The sequence below is a fragment of the Ctenocephalides felis genome, unplaced genomic scaffold (assembly GCF_003426905.1).
Source record: "Ctenocephalides felis isolate EL2017-DRISC unplaced genomic scaffold, ASM342690v1 CF-g0.4_SCAFFOLD_00845, whole genome shotgun sequence".
In the NCBI taxonomy this organism is placed as follows: domain Eukaryota; kingdom Metazoa; phylum Arthropoda; class Insecta; order Siphonaptera; family Pulicidae; genus Ctenocephalides; species Ctenocephalides felis.
Window position 1 is genome coordinate 89,808,789 of NW_020536999.1, and position 19,848 is coordinate 89,828,636.

The 19,848-nt window shown below is 31.5% G+C and overlaps 2 protein-coding genes and 1 long non-coding RNA gene across 3 annotated transcripts in view; 1 reads left to right on the forward strand and 2 right to left on the reverse strand.

The window, feature by feature from the left end:
• The window catches only part of LOC113364052 (beta-ureidopropionase-like), a gene marked incomplete at its 5' end in the record, with an annotated part of 8,480 nt that extends 8,281 nt beyond the window's left edge, over window positions 1–199 (reverse strand). Inside the window, one exon of the mRNA XM_026606510.1 lies at window positions 190–199. Coding sequence (XP_026462295.1) covers window positions 190–199 — 10 coding nt within the window. The remainder of the gene's footprint in view (window positions 1–189) is intronic.
• Window positions 1–19,848, forward strand: part of LOC113364049 (uncharacterized aarF domain-containing protein kinase 5) — a 115,252-nt gene that overhangs the window by 81,914 nt on the left and 13,490 nt on the right. The window lies entirely within an intron of this gene.
• Window positions 13,007–14,061, reverse strand: LOC113364053. The gene is made up of 3 exons (XR_003366014.1): window positions 13,963–14,061; window positions 13,466–13,840; window positions 13,007–13,387 (listed from the first exon to the last, which is right to left on the reverse strand). It is a non-coding gene; the product is annotated as an uncharacterized LOC113364053 (long non-coding RNA).

Below are 19,848 nucleotides of genomic sequence, written 5' to 3' on the forward strand. Positions count from 1 at the left end.
CGAAAGTGTTGGCTATCCATGTTTTTCATAATGTCAATGAAGGTGTTGGCCGTTGTTGGCTATACTGCCCGTTTTGATATTTGCAATGTCAACATAAATCATAAACAAAGTTGTAATAAAAATGTGAATAACGAAAAATGTAGTAATAAATAAATATAAGCTAGTTATAATCTTTATTTATTATATTATTATGAATTATAATAATTTTAGTGAAACAACAACTTCAGAATTGATTTTAATAACATAGATTTAAAAAACATTTTCAAAATGTCTGAAGATACAAATCAGTTTCCACAAATTAATCATGTAATTAAAACAGAACCTATTGATTATTCAATAGAAGAAACCAATGATGCAGATATTGTTATAAAAGAAGAATTCTTGTATGATATTAAGTCAGAATTGCACTTAGAAGATCACGTAGAAAGTTCTATAAACGAAGATAATGATGCAAGTGTAGTTATAACAGATGAAATTAAACAAGAAATGCATCCAGAAGATAACTCAGAAAATTTTATTATTTCCGATGTAACAATAGATGAAAGACTGAAGCAAGAGGTAACACAATCATACGATGAATTACCACAAGACCTCGAGGCCACTCATGGTAAGTCTTTATCATCAAATAATCTTAAACAGCAAACATCACTACAATGTTTTAAATGTGAAATATGTTATAAAATATTTGCTAAACAAAGTTATTTAAAACAACACTTGGTTATCCATTTTGATGCACGTGTACATAAATGTACCGTATGTGATAAATCATTTAATCTTATAGGCAATTTACATAAACATATGTCTTCACATAGTGAAGAGCGACCTTATGAATGCAAAATATGCAAAAAAGCATTCAGTCAACGGAGTTATTTGAAACAGCACCTGAATACACATGCTAATGGGGAACACAAATGTATACCGTGTGATAGAGTATTTAAATCACCAGGTAATTTTAAAAAGCATATGGCCTGTCATCTGACCGATGAGTGTTTCAAATGTACAGTTTGTGATAAAGCTTTTCCTACAACGAATCATTTAAAACGGCATATGGGTGTTCATGCAGATAAACTGCACAAATGTATGTTGTGTGATAAATCATTCAGCCTCGAAGATAATTTGCGTAAACATATGGTTTCTGCACACTCTAACACTTTAACTGAATATTTAACAAATCATTTTACACAAAACCAAATAACTTGTGAGAAACCTGATGAAAAATTTGCAAATTTAGAGTTAATAACAATGCAAAATGATGAACTGGCTTTTCAATGTAACATGTGCAATAAATCATATAATAATGAACTGTTGTTTACGCAAACATATGAAAGTGCACACCAGGCTACGTCCCCACAAATGTGAACTTTGTGAAAAAACATTCTTATCACTTAAGCATTTAAGATCATATGAATATTCACAACGGACTGCGTCCTTATAAATGTGAAACATGTCCTAGAGCCTTTGCGTTTGCAGGAAACTTAACAAAGCACTTGGTAGTCCATACTGGAGAGCGTAATTATAAATGTGAAACATGCAGTAGAACTTACACACAAATGAGTAGTTTAAGAACACACTTGTTATCCCATACTGGTATACGGCCTTTTAAATGTCCAATATGTCCTCGAGCATTCACCTTGCGCAGAAATTTAGAAGCCCACCAGCCGCTTACTCATTTACAAATCAAAACTCTATAGATGCAATATATGCACTAAAGAGTTTACTACACCTGGTAGTTTGTCCAGGCATGCAATTCTTCATACTGGAGAACGTCCTTTTGTGTGTGAGATATGTGATAAATCATTTTCTGAGAAGGCTAGTTTAAAAAAACATGTCATTCTGCATACCGGAATACGGGCTTCTAAATGTGATATATGCAAGAAAGCTTTTAGTCAAACGAGTAGTTTGAAGAGGCACATGAAAACACATGGTAGTACGAAGCCTAATAAATGTGAATTATGTGGTAAAGGATATAATAAAGCGAGCGGGTTAAGGAAACATATGGAGATACATAAAGAAATTTTGGACAATTCAGCAACTTCATGAATATGTAAGGTTGATGTATTTTTGTAAAATACATGGGAAAAAATTATTAAGAATATCAAAGTGTTCATTTTAATTTAAGTAATTAATTTATTTAATTTAAGTAATTAATTTCCTGAAGTAACAGTTTGTTTTCCCCACAAAATCCAATTTTGCTTGACTTTTGCACAATAATATCTATAAAGTTCTGCACAGGTGTAGCAGTATGTGAACGTTTTTTGGGAAAATAAAACACTAATTTCTAATGGGAGAGGGAAAAAACATTTTATTCAGCTTATTGGACATTGGGAATAATAAGGGAACCATATACTTTTCTTTTATCTATGAAGGGCACATCCATTAATTACGTGAACGAGTTTTTTAGGATTTTTGGACCCCCCATCCCCCTTGATGATACATGGTGATATTCAAAATCACCCCCCTCTTCCCCACCAAACGTCACATGTATTTTTAGTTACATGAAAAATCTGTAAAAATTTTGATTTTTGTTTTGAAAATGTTTGAACTATTTTAAAAAAAATAGTTAAGAAAAAGAGTGCGCATAAAGTTCACATGCGATTGAAGTAAAACTTATTTGCTACTGTACAGATGGCATTTAAGTAAAATAAAAACATCATATAACAATTTTAAATAATGTTTATTAGTAATATGGTAACACTCGTGATGCACACGTTCATTAGTGTCAACCATTATACACATTTATATAAAATATGTATAATATTTAAAAACAATAATGTAATTAAAGTTTTACTTCAAATATGGCATGATCGGTTTGTCATTGTAATTAGCATTTTGAAATGAACCTTCATTAGAGAAATGAAGTAATTACTGATTAATAAATTCTATAATAACGTTCACACAGTTGATTATGTTAAACAACGTCTAAACAAATATTGTTTTTTAATGTAATTGTGTTTGAAGAACTTCATGTAATTAAAATTAACATTCATTCATTGTCTTCTTGTATTTTTTTTACTTTTTCGCTGGCGATATAATCTCATTCTTTGAACAGCTGTAATATCTGTCTTGCCTAAAAAATATTTTCTATTTCAATAACTTCAAAGATTTATAGAAACTACGAATAATATAGAAATAATTTCTAATCAATAAACTTACGTCTAGTACACGGCCCAAATGTTTAATTTGTTTTATTATTTTCAAGGAACAGGGTAAAATATTCTTCTGAATCAGGCATTTTCATTAAATCAAGATATATGCTACGATGTAACTTTAAAATGTTTATCTATGCCGATTTCCTTGTTGATATCGGTACGCATACAACATTGATGCCGGTACGCAACAACGACAGACCTCTATTCACATACACGACGACCCGTATAGAAATGATTTCATCGAGAGCGGATGACGAACAGTTTGGGCGTAAGGGACTTCCGTTGCATTTGTACGGATTTATACCCTGGTCGCGCCTAAAGAAGTTTTACTTCAAAAATCAATCAATCAATATTCAAAAGTCGATTTTATCTTATTACACGTTCGAAATATACAAACTTTTTTCTCTAATGCACAAAAAATATGAGACACCGAAAAATTTTACAAGTGGACATTTTTTGGTAAATTTTGTCATAAATTGCTCGGTTACCTAGTTGCCTAGGGATGGGTACCATAACCATATGAGTTCGTTCCAGTTTATACTTGTTATCTTTGTTGCAGCCCATTTGCAATGGATGCAGTTTATGACTCATTTTGCATTGTCAAATAGCGACGTACAGACGTAAATAATTAAATCGGTAGTGTAAAAAAGTGTTTTTGATGTACAAAGTTCTCTTCTCTTCATAATAAAATATTCTTTTTTCTGACAATTCATAATTCCTAAAACACATCTTTACCGGATACTTATTGTTTTTAGTGAAAATTTAAGTGCATTTAATAAATATAGGTACTGGGTGTACTGCTTTTATAAAATAAATAAATAGACAAGTATCCGGTGACTAATAAATACGATATATGTAAAATCTAGCTGTAAAATTGCGTGTATAATGATATGATTTGGTGACATCAGTGTGACCTTAACCCTCCGTCGGTCGGATATTTTTTCACCTTCGAACGGTCGGAAAGGTCTGGCTGGACCACCATTCATTTTACATGCATTTATATGGGATAAATGAGTTTTTGGCGTCTTATGTATTAACGATTAATAAATAATCAAGAAATATAAAAAAAAACGTTTGCTTTTTTTGTAATTTTTCTGTTTTAAATCAATGAAAAACAGTATTTATTCTTTTGGCGCCCTGAATGAATGTGTGCATTACTCATACGATTTTCAGTGTTTGCGATTACCAATAAGTTTTGTAGGTTTTCAAGGAACTCTCGTCATGAAAATACTAACATTCATGTTAGAAACATAGCAAAGAATATAAAAACGCAGTTTGAATAGAAAATACCATGAAAAAGCGTATATTTCATACAAAATGTATGGGTGGTCTAGACAGACCTTGCCGACCGTTCGAAGTATAAAAAAAATTAAATCCTTATAATTATCCTTCTGTACATTTTTTCGTCCTGATTTTTTCATTGATCGACAGCTAATGAAATTTTAGGAAAAGTCAAGAAATTCAAGTCGATAGGATTACTAGTATTTTTTTTTTCTAATTGAAGTCGAAAAAAGTCTGGCCAGACCACGCCGACCGACGGAGGGTTAAATGAAACACGTTCAATCCCTCCCCTCTCGTTTGCGTTACCATAGCTTATAAAATTGAATTGTATGTTGATTGCTATTTGAATATATAAATAAATAAAATATCATCAGTGCGTTTACAATACATTTGAATGCGATTAAGTTATAAGAAGATAATGTTGTGTTTGTATCATACTATAGTTTACTGTGCATGTAAACATATTGTATACTGAGTTTTGTGTTATCTGTTAATAATAAAAATGAACTCTGCTAAAAGCAAAAGAAAAGTAGAATATCAAAATATAGGTGAAGTTGAACAGAACAAAAAACCCCAAATTTAATAATGCAATTCATGGAAACGTTTATCAAATAAAATTGCTGATGCTCTTCCTATGTCGAGCCACTTTTTTTGGATACATTTTAGACTGGGCACTGAATACAAGAAGCGCACAAATTCGATGATTTGGTTTTTGAATATAAAGAAGCTAATAAAAAGTTTTTAGACTTCTGCAAGCCAAACACGTGTATGTAGAAGATGGAAAGAAGATCACCTATGATAATTTGATGGCGAAAAAATCAAATTATAGCCTTGTAAAATATTGTCATTCTTATCACATGTTAAAAAAAGAAAAAATGTTTCAGGAAGGAGTAATTAAAGATGTCATCGTTTGTACTAATATTGATTTTGACTATGCAGATTTGAACAAAAACTATATAGAAATTTATGAATACTAGATGAGGATAGAATGTTGAAAATGGGGGAGTATGGAAAAGGTACCTAAACGATATAGGTTTTGCAAAAACAACATAGTTTTTTCATTAAAAAACAAACTAAAAGAACATGAAGGAAAGTATTATGCTAATGAGCTAATAATAGAATTCTTAGATCATTTAATTTTTGCAGTAAACCAGCCTCATGCACATGAAATGGAAACAATTATAAAAATGAAATTATTAAAAAAAAAAATTTGACATGATAACGACTGGAACTGTGTACAACGAATTACATATGTTTGTGGAAAAGTTGCTAATGGACTCATATGGCAATAAATTTATTTCAAGTGATGAATTTCAAAAAATGATTGATGAGGCCAGAAAAGGTATTTTATTTTATTTTCGAGATCCAGTCAGTTCTTTCACAGGAAGAACAGAAGTGTTGTGTAATTTGCATGAAGCACTACAAAAACATAAGATGGTTTGCATAAGTGGTCTCGGAGGAGTCGGAAAACAGAATTGTCCAGAAAATATATTAAAGATTATAGCGAAATATATAATAATAAAATTTTGTGGATATATGCTGATGAGACAAATAAATCGATCGAAACATCTTTCAAAAGTTTGGCAATTGATAAACTTGGAATTAAAATCAAAACTATTCACGACGAACCAAGATCGATCCAAGCTATAGTTGAGGATGTGTACAATTTTTTCTCCCTCAATAAAAGCCTATTCGTTTTTGATAATGCCACAATATACAAAGAAAACAAAAATAATGGTATTGAGCCATTTCTTCCTTCACTTCCTGGAAATTTAAATACGCCTTACATTTTAATTACTTCACGCAACAAGAAATGGCCAAGAAAAATTGAAAGATTAGACTTGGATGTATTCACGGAAAAAGAAGCATCAGATTTTATTCAAACGTCACTGGAGTTAGATAATGATTTAGAAATAAAGAATGCCGAAAAGTTATCACAAAAGTTGCAATTTTTGCTTTAGCACTTCAACAAGCAGTTGTTTTATATCAAAACGCATGATAATTACTTGAAGAATATCGGAAAGCAATATACTATACAAGATTTTTTACAAAAATTTGAAGAGAAGACAAACGAACTACTTGACTTTGAATTTCCTGAAGATAACGATAACACATACTCTAAAACAGTTTTGATGACTTGGAATGTCACATTTGATGCAATTAAAGTTAAAGCCAATGGAGTCAAAGCAATAGAAATTTTAAATCTCTTATCTTACATGGGTTCCGATAATGTTCCAATTAACACATTTTCCTCAATTTTTGATGATGAAAATAAATTAGGCGCTGCCATTGAATTGCTAAAACAATTTTCGATGATAAGTGTCTATGAACAAAAAGTCAATGTGCATAGACTGGTGCAACATGTAATCAGATCAAAATTACAAAGGGATAATAAAGAGGAAGAAGTTTTAAAAGAAGGTTTGGATTTATTTCTATCAATGGATTTGAATTTCAAAAATATTGATCATGCGTGTTTAGTTTGGAATTATTCCAAAAAGTATAACAGACTGGTCCAACAACATTTAGAACTTGCAATTTTAATAGGTGAGGAATTGAACAACTCCGGAAGACATCGAGATGCCTTTACAACATTAAGGAGTATGAAAAATATAATTATGGTGATGTAGGTGATATGATTGATATTGAGGGTGGCATAATGGATGCACTACTAATGTTATCAGAGTATAATGAAGTCAAAAATATTTTTCAAGATTATTTGAAGTTGCGTGAAACTGATTTGGGATCAAATCATCTTCTTACGTTGCATACAAAACTGTGTTTGGGTAGAATTTATAATCATGCAGGTGATTATAGTGAAGGATTAAAATACTTTCTTCAAGTACTTGATTTCTATAAAAGAAAATTGAGAGATCAAGAAAGAAGTTTGGGAAAGCATCATTCTGATACTCTACGTACTAGAAAGCACATAGCGGACATTTTAATAAAATGTAAAAAATATGACGAAGCTTTTCAAGAATTTGATATTTTGATTAAAAATCGTGAAGATGCTCTTGGCAAAAACCATGTCGATACCATGCGTACTATAGGTTGGAAAGGGGTTGCATTGTGCGAAAAAGGCGATTATAATGCAGCACTTGATGTACATCAAAATTTGCTTCCAAAGCAGATGAAAGTATTGGGAGAAGTACATGACGATACTATAGGCACCAGGCGCCGTATTGCTTGTTCTTTGAAACTGAAAGGAAAGTTAGCCGAAGCACTTGAATGTCACAGAGGATTGCTTACAGATCTAGAAAGAAAATTGGAGAAACATGATCCTGAGTGTCTGCACACTAGAAAAGATATAGCAGAAGTTTTAATAGAATTAGAAAAATATGATGAAGCCCTACAAGAGTTTGATGTTTTGATCCCACTTCAAGAAATAGTTCTTGGTGAAAAGCATCATGATACTATGAGTTCTACAGTTTTAAGAGGTATAGCATTGGACGAAAAAGGCGATTATGATGCGGCTCTTGATGTTTTTCAGAATGTGCTTCCAAAGCAGACGGAAGTGTTGGGAGAAGTACATGACATTACTATCTCCACTAGGCGCCATATTGCTCATTCTTTAGGAAAGAAAGGAAATTTAACCGAAGCACTCGAATGTCACAGAAGATTGCTTGCAGATCTAGAAAGAAAGTTGGAGAACGATCATTTCGAAAGTCTGCGCACTAGAAATGTTATTTTAGACATTTTAATAGCTTTAGAAAAATATGATGAAGCCCTACAAGAATGTAATGTTTTGATTTCATTTCAAGGAAAAATCCTTGGTGAAAAGCATGTCGACACCATGGATTCTATTGGTGTCGGGGGGGCATTGTACAATAAAGGTGATTATGAAGCTGCTCCTCGTTTACTTCAGAATTTATCTCCAAAGCAGATGGAAGTGTTGGGTAAAGTAGTTGACAATGTTATAAAAACCAAGCGCCATATTGCTTATGCTTTGGTAAGTAAAGGAAAGTTAGTCGAAGCACTTGAATGTCACAGAGGATTGCTTACAGATCAAGAAAGAAAATTGGGGAAACATGATCCTGAGTGTCTGCACACTAGAAAAGATATAGCAGAAGTTTTAATAGAATTAGAAAAATATGATGAAGCCCTACAAGAGTTTGATGTTTTGATCCCACTTCAAGAAACAGTTCTTGGTGAAAAGCATCATGATACTATGAGTTCTACAGTTTTAAGAGGTATAGCATTGGACGAAAAAGGCGATTATGATGCGGCTCTTGATGTTTTTCAGAATGTGCTTCCAAAGCAGACTGAAGTGTTGGGAGAAGTACATGACATTACTATCTCCACTAGGCGCCATATTGCTAATGCTTTGGTAAGTAAAGGAAGTTAGTCGAAGCACTTGAATGTCACAGAGGATTGCTTACAGATCAAGAAAGAAAATTGGAGAAACATGATCCTGAGTGTCTGCACACTAGAAAAGATATAGCAGAAGTTTTAATAGAATTAGAAAAATATGATGAAGCCCTACAAGAGTTTGATGTTTTGATCCCACTTCAAGAACAGTTCTTGGTGAAAAGCATCATGATACTATGAGTTCTACAGTTTTAAGAGGTATAGCATTGGGCGAAAAAGGCGATTATGATGCGGCTCTTGATGTTTTTCAGAATGTGCTTCCAAAGCAGACTGAAGTGTTGGGAGAAGTACATGACATTACTATCTCCACTAGGCGCCATATTGCTAATGCTTTGGTAAGTAAAGGAAAGTTAGTCGAAGCACTTGAATGTCACAGAGGATTGCTTACAGATCAAGAAAGAAAATTGGAGAAACATGATCCTGAGTGTCTGCACACTAGAAAAGATATAGCAGAAGTTTTAATAGAATTAGAAAAATATGATGAAGCCCTACAAGAGTTTGATGTTTTGATCCCACTTCAAGAAACAGTTCTTGGTGAAAAGCATCATGATACTATGAGTTCTACAGTTTTAAGAGGTATAGCATTGGGCGAAAAAGGCGATTATGATGCGGCTCTTGATGTTTTTCAGAATGTGCTTCCAAAGCAGACGGAAGTGTTGGGAGAAGTACATGGCTTTACTATCTCCACTAGGCGCTATATTGCTTATGCTTTCGAAAAGAAAGGAAAGTTAGTGAAAGCACTTGAATCTCACAGAGGATTGCTTACAGATCTAGAAAGGAAGTTGGAGAAACATCATCCTAAGAATCTGCGCACTAGAAAAGATATAGCAAATATTTTAATAAAATTAGAAAAATATAATGAAGCCCTACAAGAATTTGATGATATTATCCCACTTCAAGAAAAAGTTCTTGGTGAAAAGCATGGCGACACTATGCATTCTACAGCTTTAAGAGGTGTAGCATTGTATAAAAAAGGCGATTATGATGCGGCTCTTGGTATATTTCAAAATTTACTTCCAAACTTTATGGAAATATTTGGAGAAATAGATGACGATTCTATATTCACCAGGCGCCATATTGCTTATGCTTTGAGAAAAAAAGGAATGTTAATCGAAGCACTGGAATGTCACAGATTATTGCTTGCAGATCTAGAAAGAAAGTTGGAGAACCATCATCCTAAGAGTCTGCGCACTAGAAATGATATTGTAGACATTTTTAGAGATTTAAAAAAATATGATGAAGTCCTACAAGAATGTAATATTTTAATCCCACTTCAAGAAAAAATCCTTGGAGAAAAGCATGTCTACACCATGCATTCTACTCGTGTTAGGGGTGTAGCATTATACAATAAAGGTGATTATGATGCTGCTTTTCATTTACTTCAGAATTTAGTTCCAAAGCAGATGGAAGTGTTGGGAAAAGTACATGACGATACTATAGAGTCCAGGCGCTATATTGCTTATGCTTTGAGAAAAAAAGGAAAGTTAGTCAAAGCACTGAAATGTCACAGATTATTGCTTGCAGATCTAGAAAGAAAGTTGGAAAAATATCATCCTGAGAGTCTGCGTACTAGAAATGACATTGTAGACATTTTAATAAATTTAAAAAAATATGAAGAAGTTCTGCAAGAATGTGATGTTTTGATCCCAATTCAAGAAAAAACTTTTGGTGAAAAACATGTCATTACAATGGGTACTACTTGTTTCAAAGGATTTGCACTGTACGAAAAAGGCGATTATGATGCTGCTCTTCATTTATTTCAAAATTTACTTCCAAAGCTGATGGAAGTGTTGGGAGAAGTACATGATGATACTATAACCATCAGGAGCCATATTGCTTATGCTTTGAGAAGAAAAGGAAAGTTAATCGAAGCACTGGAATGTCACAGAGGATTGCTTGCAGATCTAAAAAGGAAGTTGGAGAAACATCGTCCTGAGAGTCTGCGCACTAGAAATGATATTGTAGATATTTTTAGAGATTTAAAAAAATATGATGAAGTCCTACAAGAATGTAATGATTTAATCCCTCTTCAAGAAAAAATCCTTGGAGAAAAGCATGTCTACACCATGCATTCTACTCGTGTTAGGGGTGTAGCATTATACAATAAAGGTGATTATGATGCTGCTCTTCATTTACTTCAGAATTTAGTTCCAAAGCAGATGGAAGTGTTGGGAGAAGTACATGACGATACTATAGAGTCCAGGCGCTATATTGCTTATGCTTTGGAAATGAAAGGAAAGTTAGTTGAAGCACTTGAATGTCGTAGAGGATTGCTTAGAGATCTAAAAAAAAAATGGGAGAAGCATCCTCATAGTCTGTGCACTAGAAGTGATATAGCAGACATTTTAATAGATTTAAAAAAATATGATGAAGCCCTACAAGAATTTGATGTTTTGATTCCAATGATAGAAAAAACCCTTGGTGAAAAACATGTTGATACATTACAAACTATTTGTTCAAAAGGAATTGCATTGTACAAAAAAGGCGATTATGAAGCTGCTCTTCATTTACTTCAAAATTTACTTTCAAAGCAGATAGAAGTGTTGGGAGAAGTACATGACAATACTATATTCACTAGGCGTTTCATTGCTTATTCTTTAAGAGGGAAGGAAAGTTAATGGAAGCACTTGAATGTCACAGAGAATTGCTTGCAGAACTAGAAAGGAAATTAGGAAAACATCATCCTGAGAGTCTGTACACTAGAGATGATATAGCAAATATTTTAATAGATTTAGAAAAATATGAAGAAGGTCTGCTAGAATACAATGTTTTAATCCCAATTGAAGAAAAAATCTTTGGCGAAAAACATTTTGATACATTGCATACTATTTGTTTGAAAGGACTAGCATTGTACAAAAAAGGCGATTATGAAGCTGCTCTTCATTTACTTCAGAATTTACTTCCAAAGCAGGTGGAAGTGTTGGGTGAAGTACATGACCATACTATATTCACTAGGAACTTACTTGCTGATACTTTAAGAGAGAAAGAAAAGTTAACCGAAGCACTGCAGATCTAGAACTAATATTGGAGAAATATCATCCTGATGTTCTGCTTACTGCAAATTATATAAGACATTTTAGTAAATTTCAAAAAATATTATGTGATGATTTAAGTAGTTGGTTCATGTAGATATTATTTTATTGTGTAGTTCGGAAAGTAATTTCATTTTTATAAGCATTTTGACAAATCATTTTCGTATAATAAACATATATTTTATTAAATTATGTTTTAGCCGTTTTAGTCAAACTTTTTTTATCATAAATTGTAGTCTTTATTGGCAAAAAAACTGATCAAGGTGTGTTCAATTAAAGGTTCTTCTGTCTAAAAAATTGTGACCGGATTTATAGAGTTTGAGTGTAATGTTGGATTCAAAACTGTAAAATTAAATTCCCTGTGATAAAGAACGAAATTACTTTCCGAACAGTCTTATAGATTGTGTTATTTCAAAATTTATTGGAAATACTATAGTAAATTTGTATTAAGGGGGTATTCTAGTGTAGAGCGATGAATTTTAGGTCATTTTTGAAGTGTCGTAAAAGAAAGCAATGAATGTTTTCACTATCCATTTTTTTACCATTTGTCTATTTATATTTTTAAGATACAAAACAAAAATAAAAAAGTTAAAAATTGTAAAAACTGGCAACTGGTAAAGTGGGTGGTCTCAAAAAATTGGCACCTCAGTCTTGACATGATTTCAGCCCTCCTAGCCATCAAAAATGCAAAAAATAAAAAGATTATTAATCTACAATGATGTCGCAATCGGCTGAACTAGCGATAAGTAAAAAATTTTTTTTTCACAAATTGGTGGTTGTTTGAAAAAAAAAAGTTTTTTTTAACTGTTTTTTTGAGTTTCTCGAATTTTTTAAAAATAGTAAAGATAGGACTTTCGGGATGATTCTAGTTCAGACTATAGATATATCTATAAACAAGACTAACTGAAAATTTCAAATAAATTGGTCGAGTAGAACTTCAGAAATCGTGACAAGAGTACTGAAAAAGTAAGTTCTGAGAAAAACACATTTAAAGTTTTGCATGAAGCCAAACCAGTTTGGAGACCGAGTCAGTAAAATGCCTATATCTCCAAAAATAATTCAAATTTTCAAAAACCTTCTCGTACTTATATTCTTGAATTAGTTAAACTTTGAAAATATGAAATAAAAAAAAAATCGATTTTTTTTGAATTTCTACACTAGAATACCCCCTTAAAGTAAAGGCCAGAAATGTTGTTTGATATAAAAATAAATTTAAATTAAATAAAAAAAAAACAAACTATGTACACAAGTGAAAGAATTCTATTGAAAAGCGAAGAGATCTTTATCTAATCTAATGATCTAAAATGTTGTGGAAAGAGGCTGCTGTAATATATTTTAATAAAATTAAGCAATATAACAATTATTATTATTCAACGTGTGAGCATATTTTTTAAATTCTATATAAATACATAAAGTTTTAAGCTTTACCATTATTATACAATCCTAGTTTGTAATATTTTCATAACATTGTTAGTTTGTTTTTTATGTAATGCAAAGGGCAAGAAATATTGTGTCCTAGCATCCCTGATATGTATGACCATTTCTGGTTCTGTGTATAATCTAAAAATAGCAATAATTTTGTTGTAAATTTTCTTAAATATATGTAAAGCATAATTAAAGATTTTTAAAATAATATACCTTCTACCCTTTCGTCAACCTATAAATGTATGATTAAATATTAATAATTATATTTGTAGACAAGGATACGAGTGCATAGGGATGACTCGAAGTCTAATTTTATAATTTCGTCTCAAATCGATAATAATAGTATATGGTAGTATTATTTTCATTACCATTTTATTTTTTATTAATCACTTTTTTATTCATTTTCCTGTCCAAACTTCTGTTTCCATGCTTTCAGTTTCCTGTCTTCACAAATCGATATAAAATATTAATCTAATAATAATTGTTTCTTAATTGAAGCTTGTTATGTTAACAAGTATATTAATTGGCACTCGATTAGGTTTAATCAAGTCTGTTTTAGGAGCTGGACAGAAACACGTTTTATATATACTGAAAAACAGATATAAATGTTAATACTTATAGTATTGATTGAATTGGATTTATGCATATAAGTAGTTGTAATTTTACAAATACAAATTAGCTACATCTACTAACTCCAATAATTCAAATACCTAATTTCCTCAATATCAATTCAAACTGTTTTTATCTGTAAATTAATAACAATGTCCTGAACAACACAATCTTAAATTCTTTAACAAGGTCAAATAAACTTCAGCATCACTTGCTGTGTGTGTTGTGTAAACAAATCTATTAATAACTTATTTTCCGACATTGATAAAAAAGTTTTATATCAAAACTTGAATGTTTCACAAGTGCAGGAACATTTTGTAATATTTGTCACAACTTTATTATAAATTATATTAAAAAAAATTGTTAAAAATGTCCAGTGCCAAGATTGAAAGTGTGGAGAAGGTTTTGGATAAATATATTCCTGAAGAGGAACTAAAGGAGGTTAAAAAGATTATTTATGGACGCAGCGATTAGTAAGTTGTTATTGATATATTAATTATAGTTTTTGTTTAATTAATAAGGTTTAAATTAGTAATTAACATAAATTTGAATTTATTATGAACAAGTTTTGACAGTAGTGTTGCATGATGCTGAGTTTATGAACTGTCAAAATTGAACACCGACATTTTGATTTTTTCGATGATGTTTTTTGGAAATAATGAAATGTTAAATGTTAAAACAATTATATTTTCATTTTGTTTATCATTTTATTAATTGCTATATTACTTAAAATGCGTTTAATTTAATTCATTTTGCAAAACTTTAGTTCGTAGAAAAATAAACATACTTCACATCAGTCAAGTTAACAACAGTGATGCCAACCTAGATTTAATCAGTACGATTTTCATGGCTGTTGAATTTAAACAAATGTCATTTTATGTTTGACATTCTTAAATAAACACTTAAATCATTAAAAATAATTCGTGAAATCAGTTTAATTAAGCTTAAAATATAATAAAACCGTATTAGTGCTTATAGTTGCTTGTTTTTTTTAAATAAAATATTTCCTATACGTTTGTAAAAAGTATTATGTCTGGAGCATAGCTCTTTACGGATCAGAGACATGGACTGTAAGAAAGGGCGACAAAAACCCTAGACAATATAATTAATAATATTGTCAATGACAAAAACTATCGGGAAAGTTTTAAAAAGGGATGCTGGGGGAGAATAGAGAAGGTAAAGGTAACAAATAGAGAAGCCCTGAGAAGAGTGTGCGAAGAAAGAACTCTACTGAGCATGGTTCTGAAAAGAAAAGGAAACTGAATTGGACCCACTCCGCAAAATGAATAATAGAAAACCTACAATGATTGCGAAAAAGAAAAATGCAGATGATTGATGACTTGTGTCAAAAGAGAAAATTTAGGGATTTGAAAGCCGAAACACAGGACGAGGAAGCATGGAAGCAGAAGTTTGGAAAGAAAAATGCATAAGAATGAATAAAACATTTATTAATGGTAATAAAATGGTAATGGGAATAATAAACAAGGCAGGGAAAGGGAATTGTTGAATCGTGGTGCTCCTCATTGCATTTATTTTAATTATTATTACTGTATGTTTTCAGTATTCATGATTTCTGTTTTGTAATAGTTAAATCAAATTCTGTTTTATGTTTCAATAATTAAATCAAAATACATTATATATTAGTTATATAAATACCTTACATCTAAGTATATATCATATGCACCCCAATGCTACAAAAATTTAATACCATATATCATTTCTTATCTAGTTCATCTTTGGATCTCCGCCCCGACAGTTCATCATTTGCAACAACGAACAGTTTCGAAATCCGCGGCCACACTTTTGTACCTCTAGCTCGTCATGAATCTACAAGAGCCTCGAGAGTTGTTAAATTGCAGCAGTGCAATTTGCACTACCCGAAGGCCTCAACACATGGACTCCTGTGGTTGAAATGAGAGAGGCTTTATATGGAAAGGCTAGGAATATTATACAAGCTGCTTGTGATAATAATGTTAATGTGCTGTGCTTGCAGGAAGCATGAAGAAAGTAATAGATAGAAGATAGTTAAGAATAATTAATGGGGCAGTTCTGCCGTAACCGAGCTCATAAAATAGTGTTGTCATGGTAATGCTAGCTTATGCTTGTTTATTGATTGTGAAAACTGTGAAAATGTCCATCTATTTGCTGTGCGATCAGGCGTATTTTACATACAAAAAAGCAATGCATAAAGTTATAATAGCTGCAATCTAGAATTCTGTTATCATAACGCTTTCTTCCTTGCTCATCTTATATATAGAATACGCCTGATTGCACAGCAAATAAATAGATATATTCATAATTTTCACTGCCAAGAACAAGCATAAGATAGCGTTGCTATGACAATGCTATTTTATGAGCTCTGTTACGGCAGAATTGCCCCATAAGTTTTAATAATAATGTGTTGATGATTACTGTTTGTTGTAGCAATGCCTTTTGGGTTTTGTACTCGAGAAAAATTACCTTGGTGTGAATATGCTGAATCAGCAGAAGATGGACCAACAACCCGTATGTTGCAAAAGGTATAATAATTAATAGCTAATTAATGATGATTAATTATTATTATTATTATTATATATAATAAAATCTTTGTTTTAGCTTTGCAAAGAATACAACATGCATGGTGATAATTTCACCAATTTTGGAACGTTGGATGCAAACCATGGGGTTACCATTTGGAACACTGCAGTCGTTATTGATAATAAAGGAGAGGTATTTAATTTTAAAGTACTTTAAAATCTTCTCAAAACTTTAATTGCGTTTGTTTGTGTAGATTTATGCAGCTTTTTCTATATAAATATCTAATAAAAAATATAACATAAGTTTTTGTTGCTACAAAAAATTAATTAAAATATTAAATAGGTGTGAATGGTATTTTGCCTTGATGCAAGTTGCATCAACTTCCATATACGCATATTAATAGTCTACATTCTATTTCGAAAATGATGTTTTTGCTTTAACTATATCAATATTTAAGCAACCCTTAACTAATTAATACCATTTCCAGTTGACCCTTATTTTAACAAACAAGCTTATAATATCTCTAACTGTATTAACATTTAAGTAACCCTTAACCGTTGAAGGAGAAGTTTGTTTTTACCAGAAAATAAAGTATTTACTTTCACTAAAAACTTGTTGATATCGGTACGCATACAACGTTGATGCCGGTACGCATACAACGACAGATCTCTATTCACATACACGACGACTAATCACGATCTACCCGTATTGAAATGATCTCATCGAGAGTGAATGACGAACAGTTCGGGCGTAACGGACTTCCGTTGCATTTGTACGGATTTACAACCTTAGTCTCGCCTGAAGAAGTTTTACTTCAAAAATAAATACATGTGATATCTTACCTTATAATTGTTTATCTATGTATCTTACTATACCCCTTTCTTCCCCACGTGATATTTTGTGATTTTTTGTCAAAATTTCCTTCCCCCTAAAAACATCTCGTGATTAGTGAGGTCCCCCCCTAGACAATATTAGAATACCCCGTGTTCATATAGACGCTTCTCTCGCCCGATTTTTACGTTCAGAAGGAATACTTAAAGGGTCCTCCGCTCGACATGATGGCGCTGTTTTTGGCATTCAAATTAATGGCGCAAAATTTGAAATCAAAATTAATGATATTTAGTGCACGGGTATTTGAAACTAAATTTGGTATTACAATCCTATTATGTTTTGTAATAATACAATAATAACAAATATACTAGATAATATTATATTATAATAAATTACAATCAAATCGAAATATAAATCAACAAATATACTGCAATACACCGGTTTATATATATCACATTATGATATCACATCTAATCTACTGGAATAACTTCTACACTTTTTTCTACTTATTAATATATATATTTATTGCAATTTAGTGAATAATGCATATAGTGTTAGTTCATTACATCGTCTGTCATTCTTAACTCTCATTAACTAATAATCATCCTGTGCAAAATTTGACATTCTTAAGCAATTCATTTTCTCCCAAGTATATTCAGATCCGTGTGAAGTGGTAGTCCAATTTTAAACAGCTGGAACAGCTTTTTATTTGTGTATTATGTCTTTCTTGTAGAAGCGTATACTTGATTTCTTACACAATTTCCTAGAACTGACCTCTTTCCTTAAAGTGTATTATGATTAGACTAATATGTCAATGCACTACGTAGTAATGTAGTAATTATGTCCTCCATATGAGTTTGAAGCTGTTCTATTCATATTGTCAAAGGGCTATGCATTTGAGAGCAATTCCTGATGAAATCTTTATTAACAAATATACAAACACAAACCAACAAGAATCGCCATTTTGTAAACTTACGCAAAAGTAACACTGACGTTTCTTAGTAACCAACATAAAATATTTGAAAATACTTTTTCATCGGCTCACTAGCGCCAAATCTGCGACTACAAATGGACCCCTAAGTATTCCTTCTGAACGAGGATTTTGTTCTAAGTGAAAAGGCCCTGGGTCCCCCTAAACATAAGGATGGGAAATGGAATCATTGATTTCTGATGCTCTTACACCATGAACCTGTCTGCAGGCGGACTACTGACTTTGGTAATGTCAAATGGCCTGAGATAGCGATCTATTTATGTTTACTTATCTATGGTTCCAGCACATCCGTGTTTTGCAATGAGCGAGCGATTTTTTTTTTTGACTCATTTGCATTATCATAGTTCACAAGTGCAACGAACAAATGTCGACGTACAGACGTAAATTAATTAAAACGCTAGTGTAAAAAAGTGTTTTTGATGTACAAAGTTCTCTTCTCTTTATAATAAAATATTTCTTTTTTTTGTCAATTCATAATTCCTAAAACACATCTTTACCGGATACTTATTGTTTTTTAGTGAAAAATTTAAGTGCATTTAAATAAATATAAGGTACTGGTGTACTGCTTTTATAAAATAAATAAATAGACAAGTATCCGGTGAGTAATAAATACGATATATGTAAAATCTAGCTGTAAAATTGCGTGTATAATGATATGATTTGGTGACATCCATGTGACCTTAAATGAAACGCGTTCAATCCCTCCCCTCTCGTTTGCGTTACCATAGCTTATAAAATTGAATTGTATGTTGATAGCTATTTGAATATATAAATAAATAAAATATCATCAGTGCGTTTACAATACATTTGAATGCGATTAAGTTATAAGAAGATAATGTTGTGTTTGTATCATACTATAGTTTACTGTGCATGTAAACATATTGTAAACTGAGTTTTGTGTTATCTGTTAATAATAAAAATGAACTCTGCTAAAAGAAAAAGAAAAGTAGAATATCAAAATATAGGTGAAGTTGAACAGAACAAAAAACCCAAATTTAATAATGCAATTCATGGAAACGTTTATCAAATAAAATTGCTGATGCTCTTCCTATGTCGAGCCACTTTGTTTGGATACAATTTTAGACTGGGCACTGAAATACAAGAAGCGCACAAATTCGATGATTTGGTTTTTGAATATAAAGAAGCTAATAAAAAGTTTTTAGACTTCTGCAAGCCAAACACGTGTATGTAGAAGATGGAAAGAAGATCACCTATGATAATTTGATGGCGAAAAAATCAAATTATAGCCTTGTCAAATATTGTCATTCTTATCACATGTTAAAAAAGAAAAAATGTTTCAGGAAGGAGTAATTAAAGATGTCATCGTTTGTACTAATATTGATTTTGACTATGCAGATTTGAACAAAAACTATATAGAAATTTATGAAATACTAGATGAGGATAGAATGTTGAAAATGGGAGTATGGAAAAGGTACCTAAACGATATAGGTTTTGCAAAAACAACATAGTTTTTTCATTAAAAAACAAACTAAAAGAACATGAAGGAAAGTATTATGCTAATGAGCTAATAATAGAATTCTTAGATCATTTAATTTTTGCAGTAAACCAGCCTCATGCACATGAAATGGAAACAATTATAAAAAATGAAATTATTAAAAAGAAAAATTTGACATGATAACGACTGGAA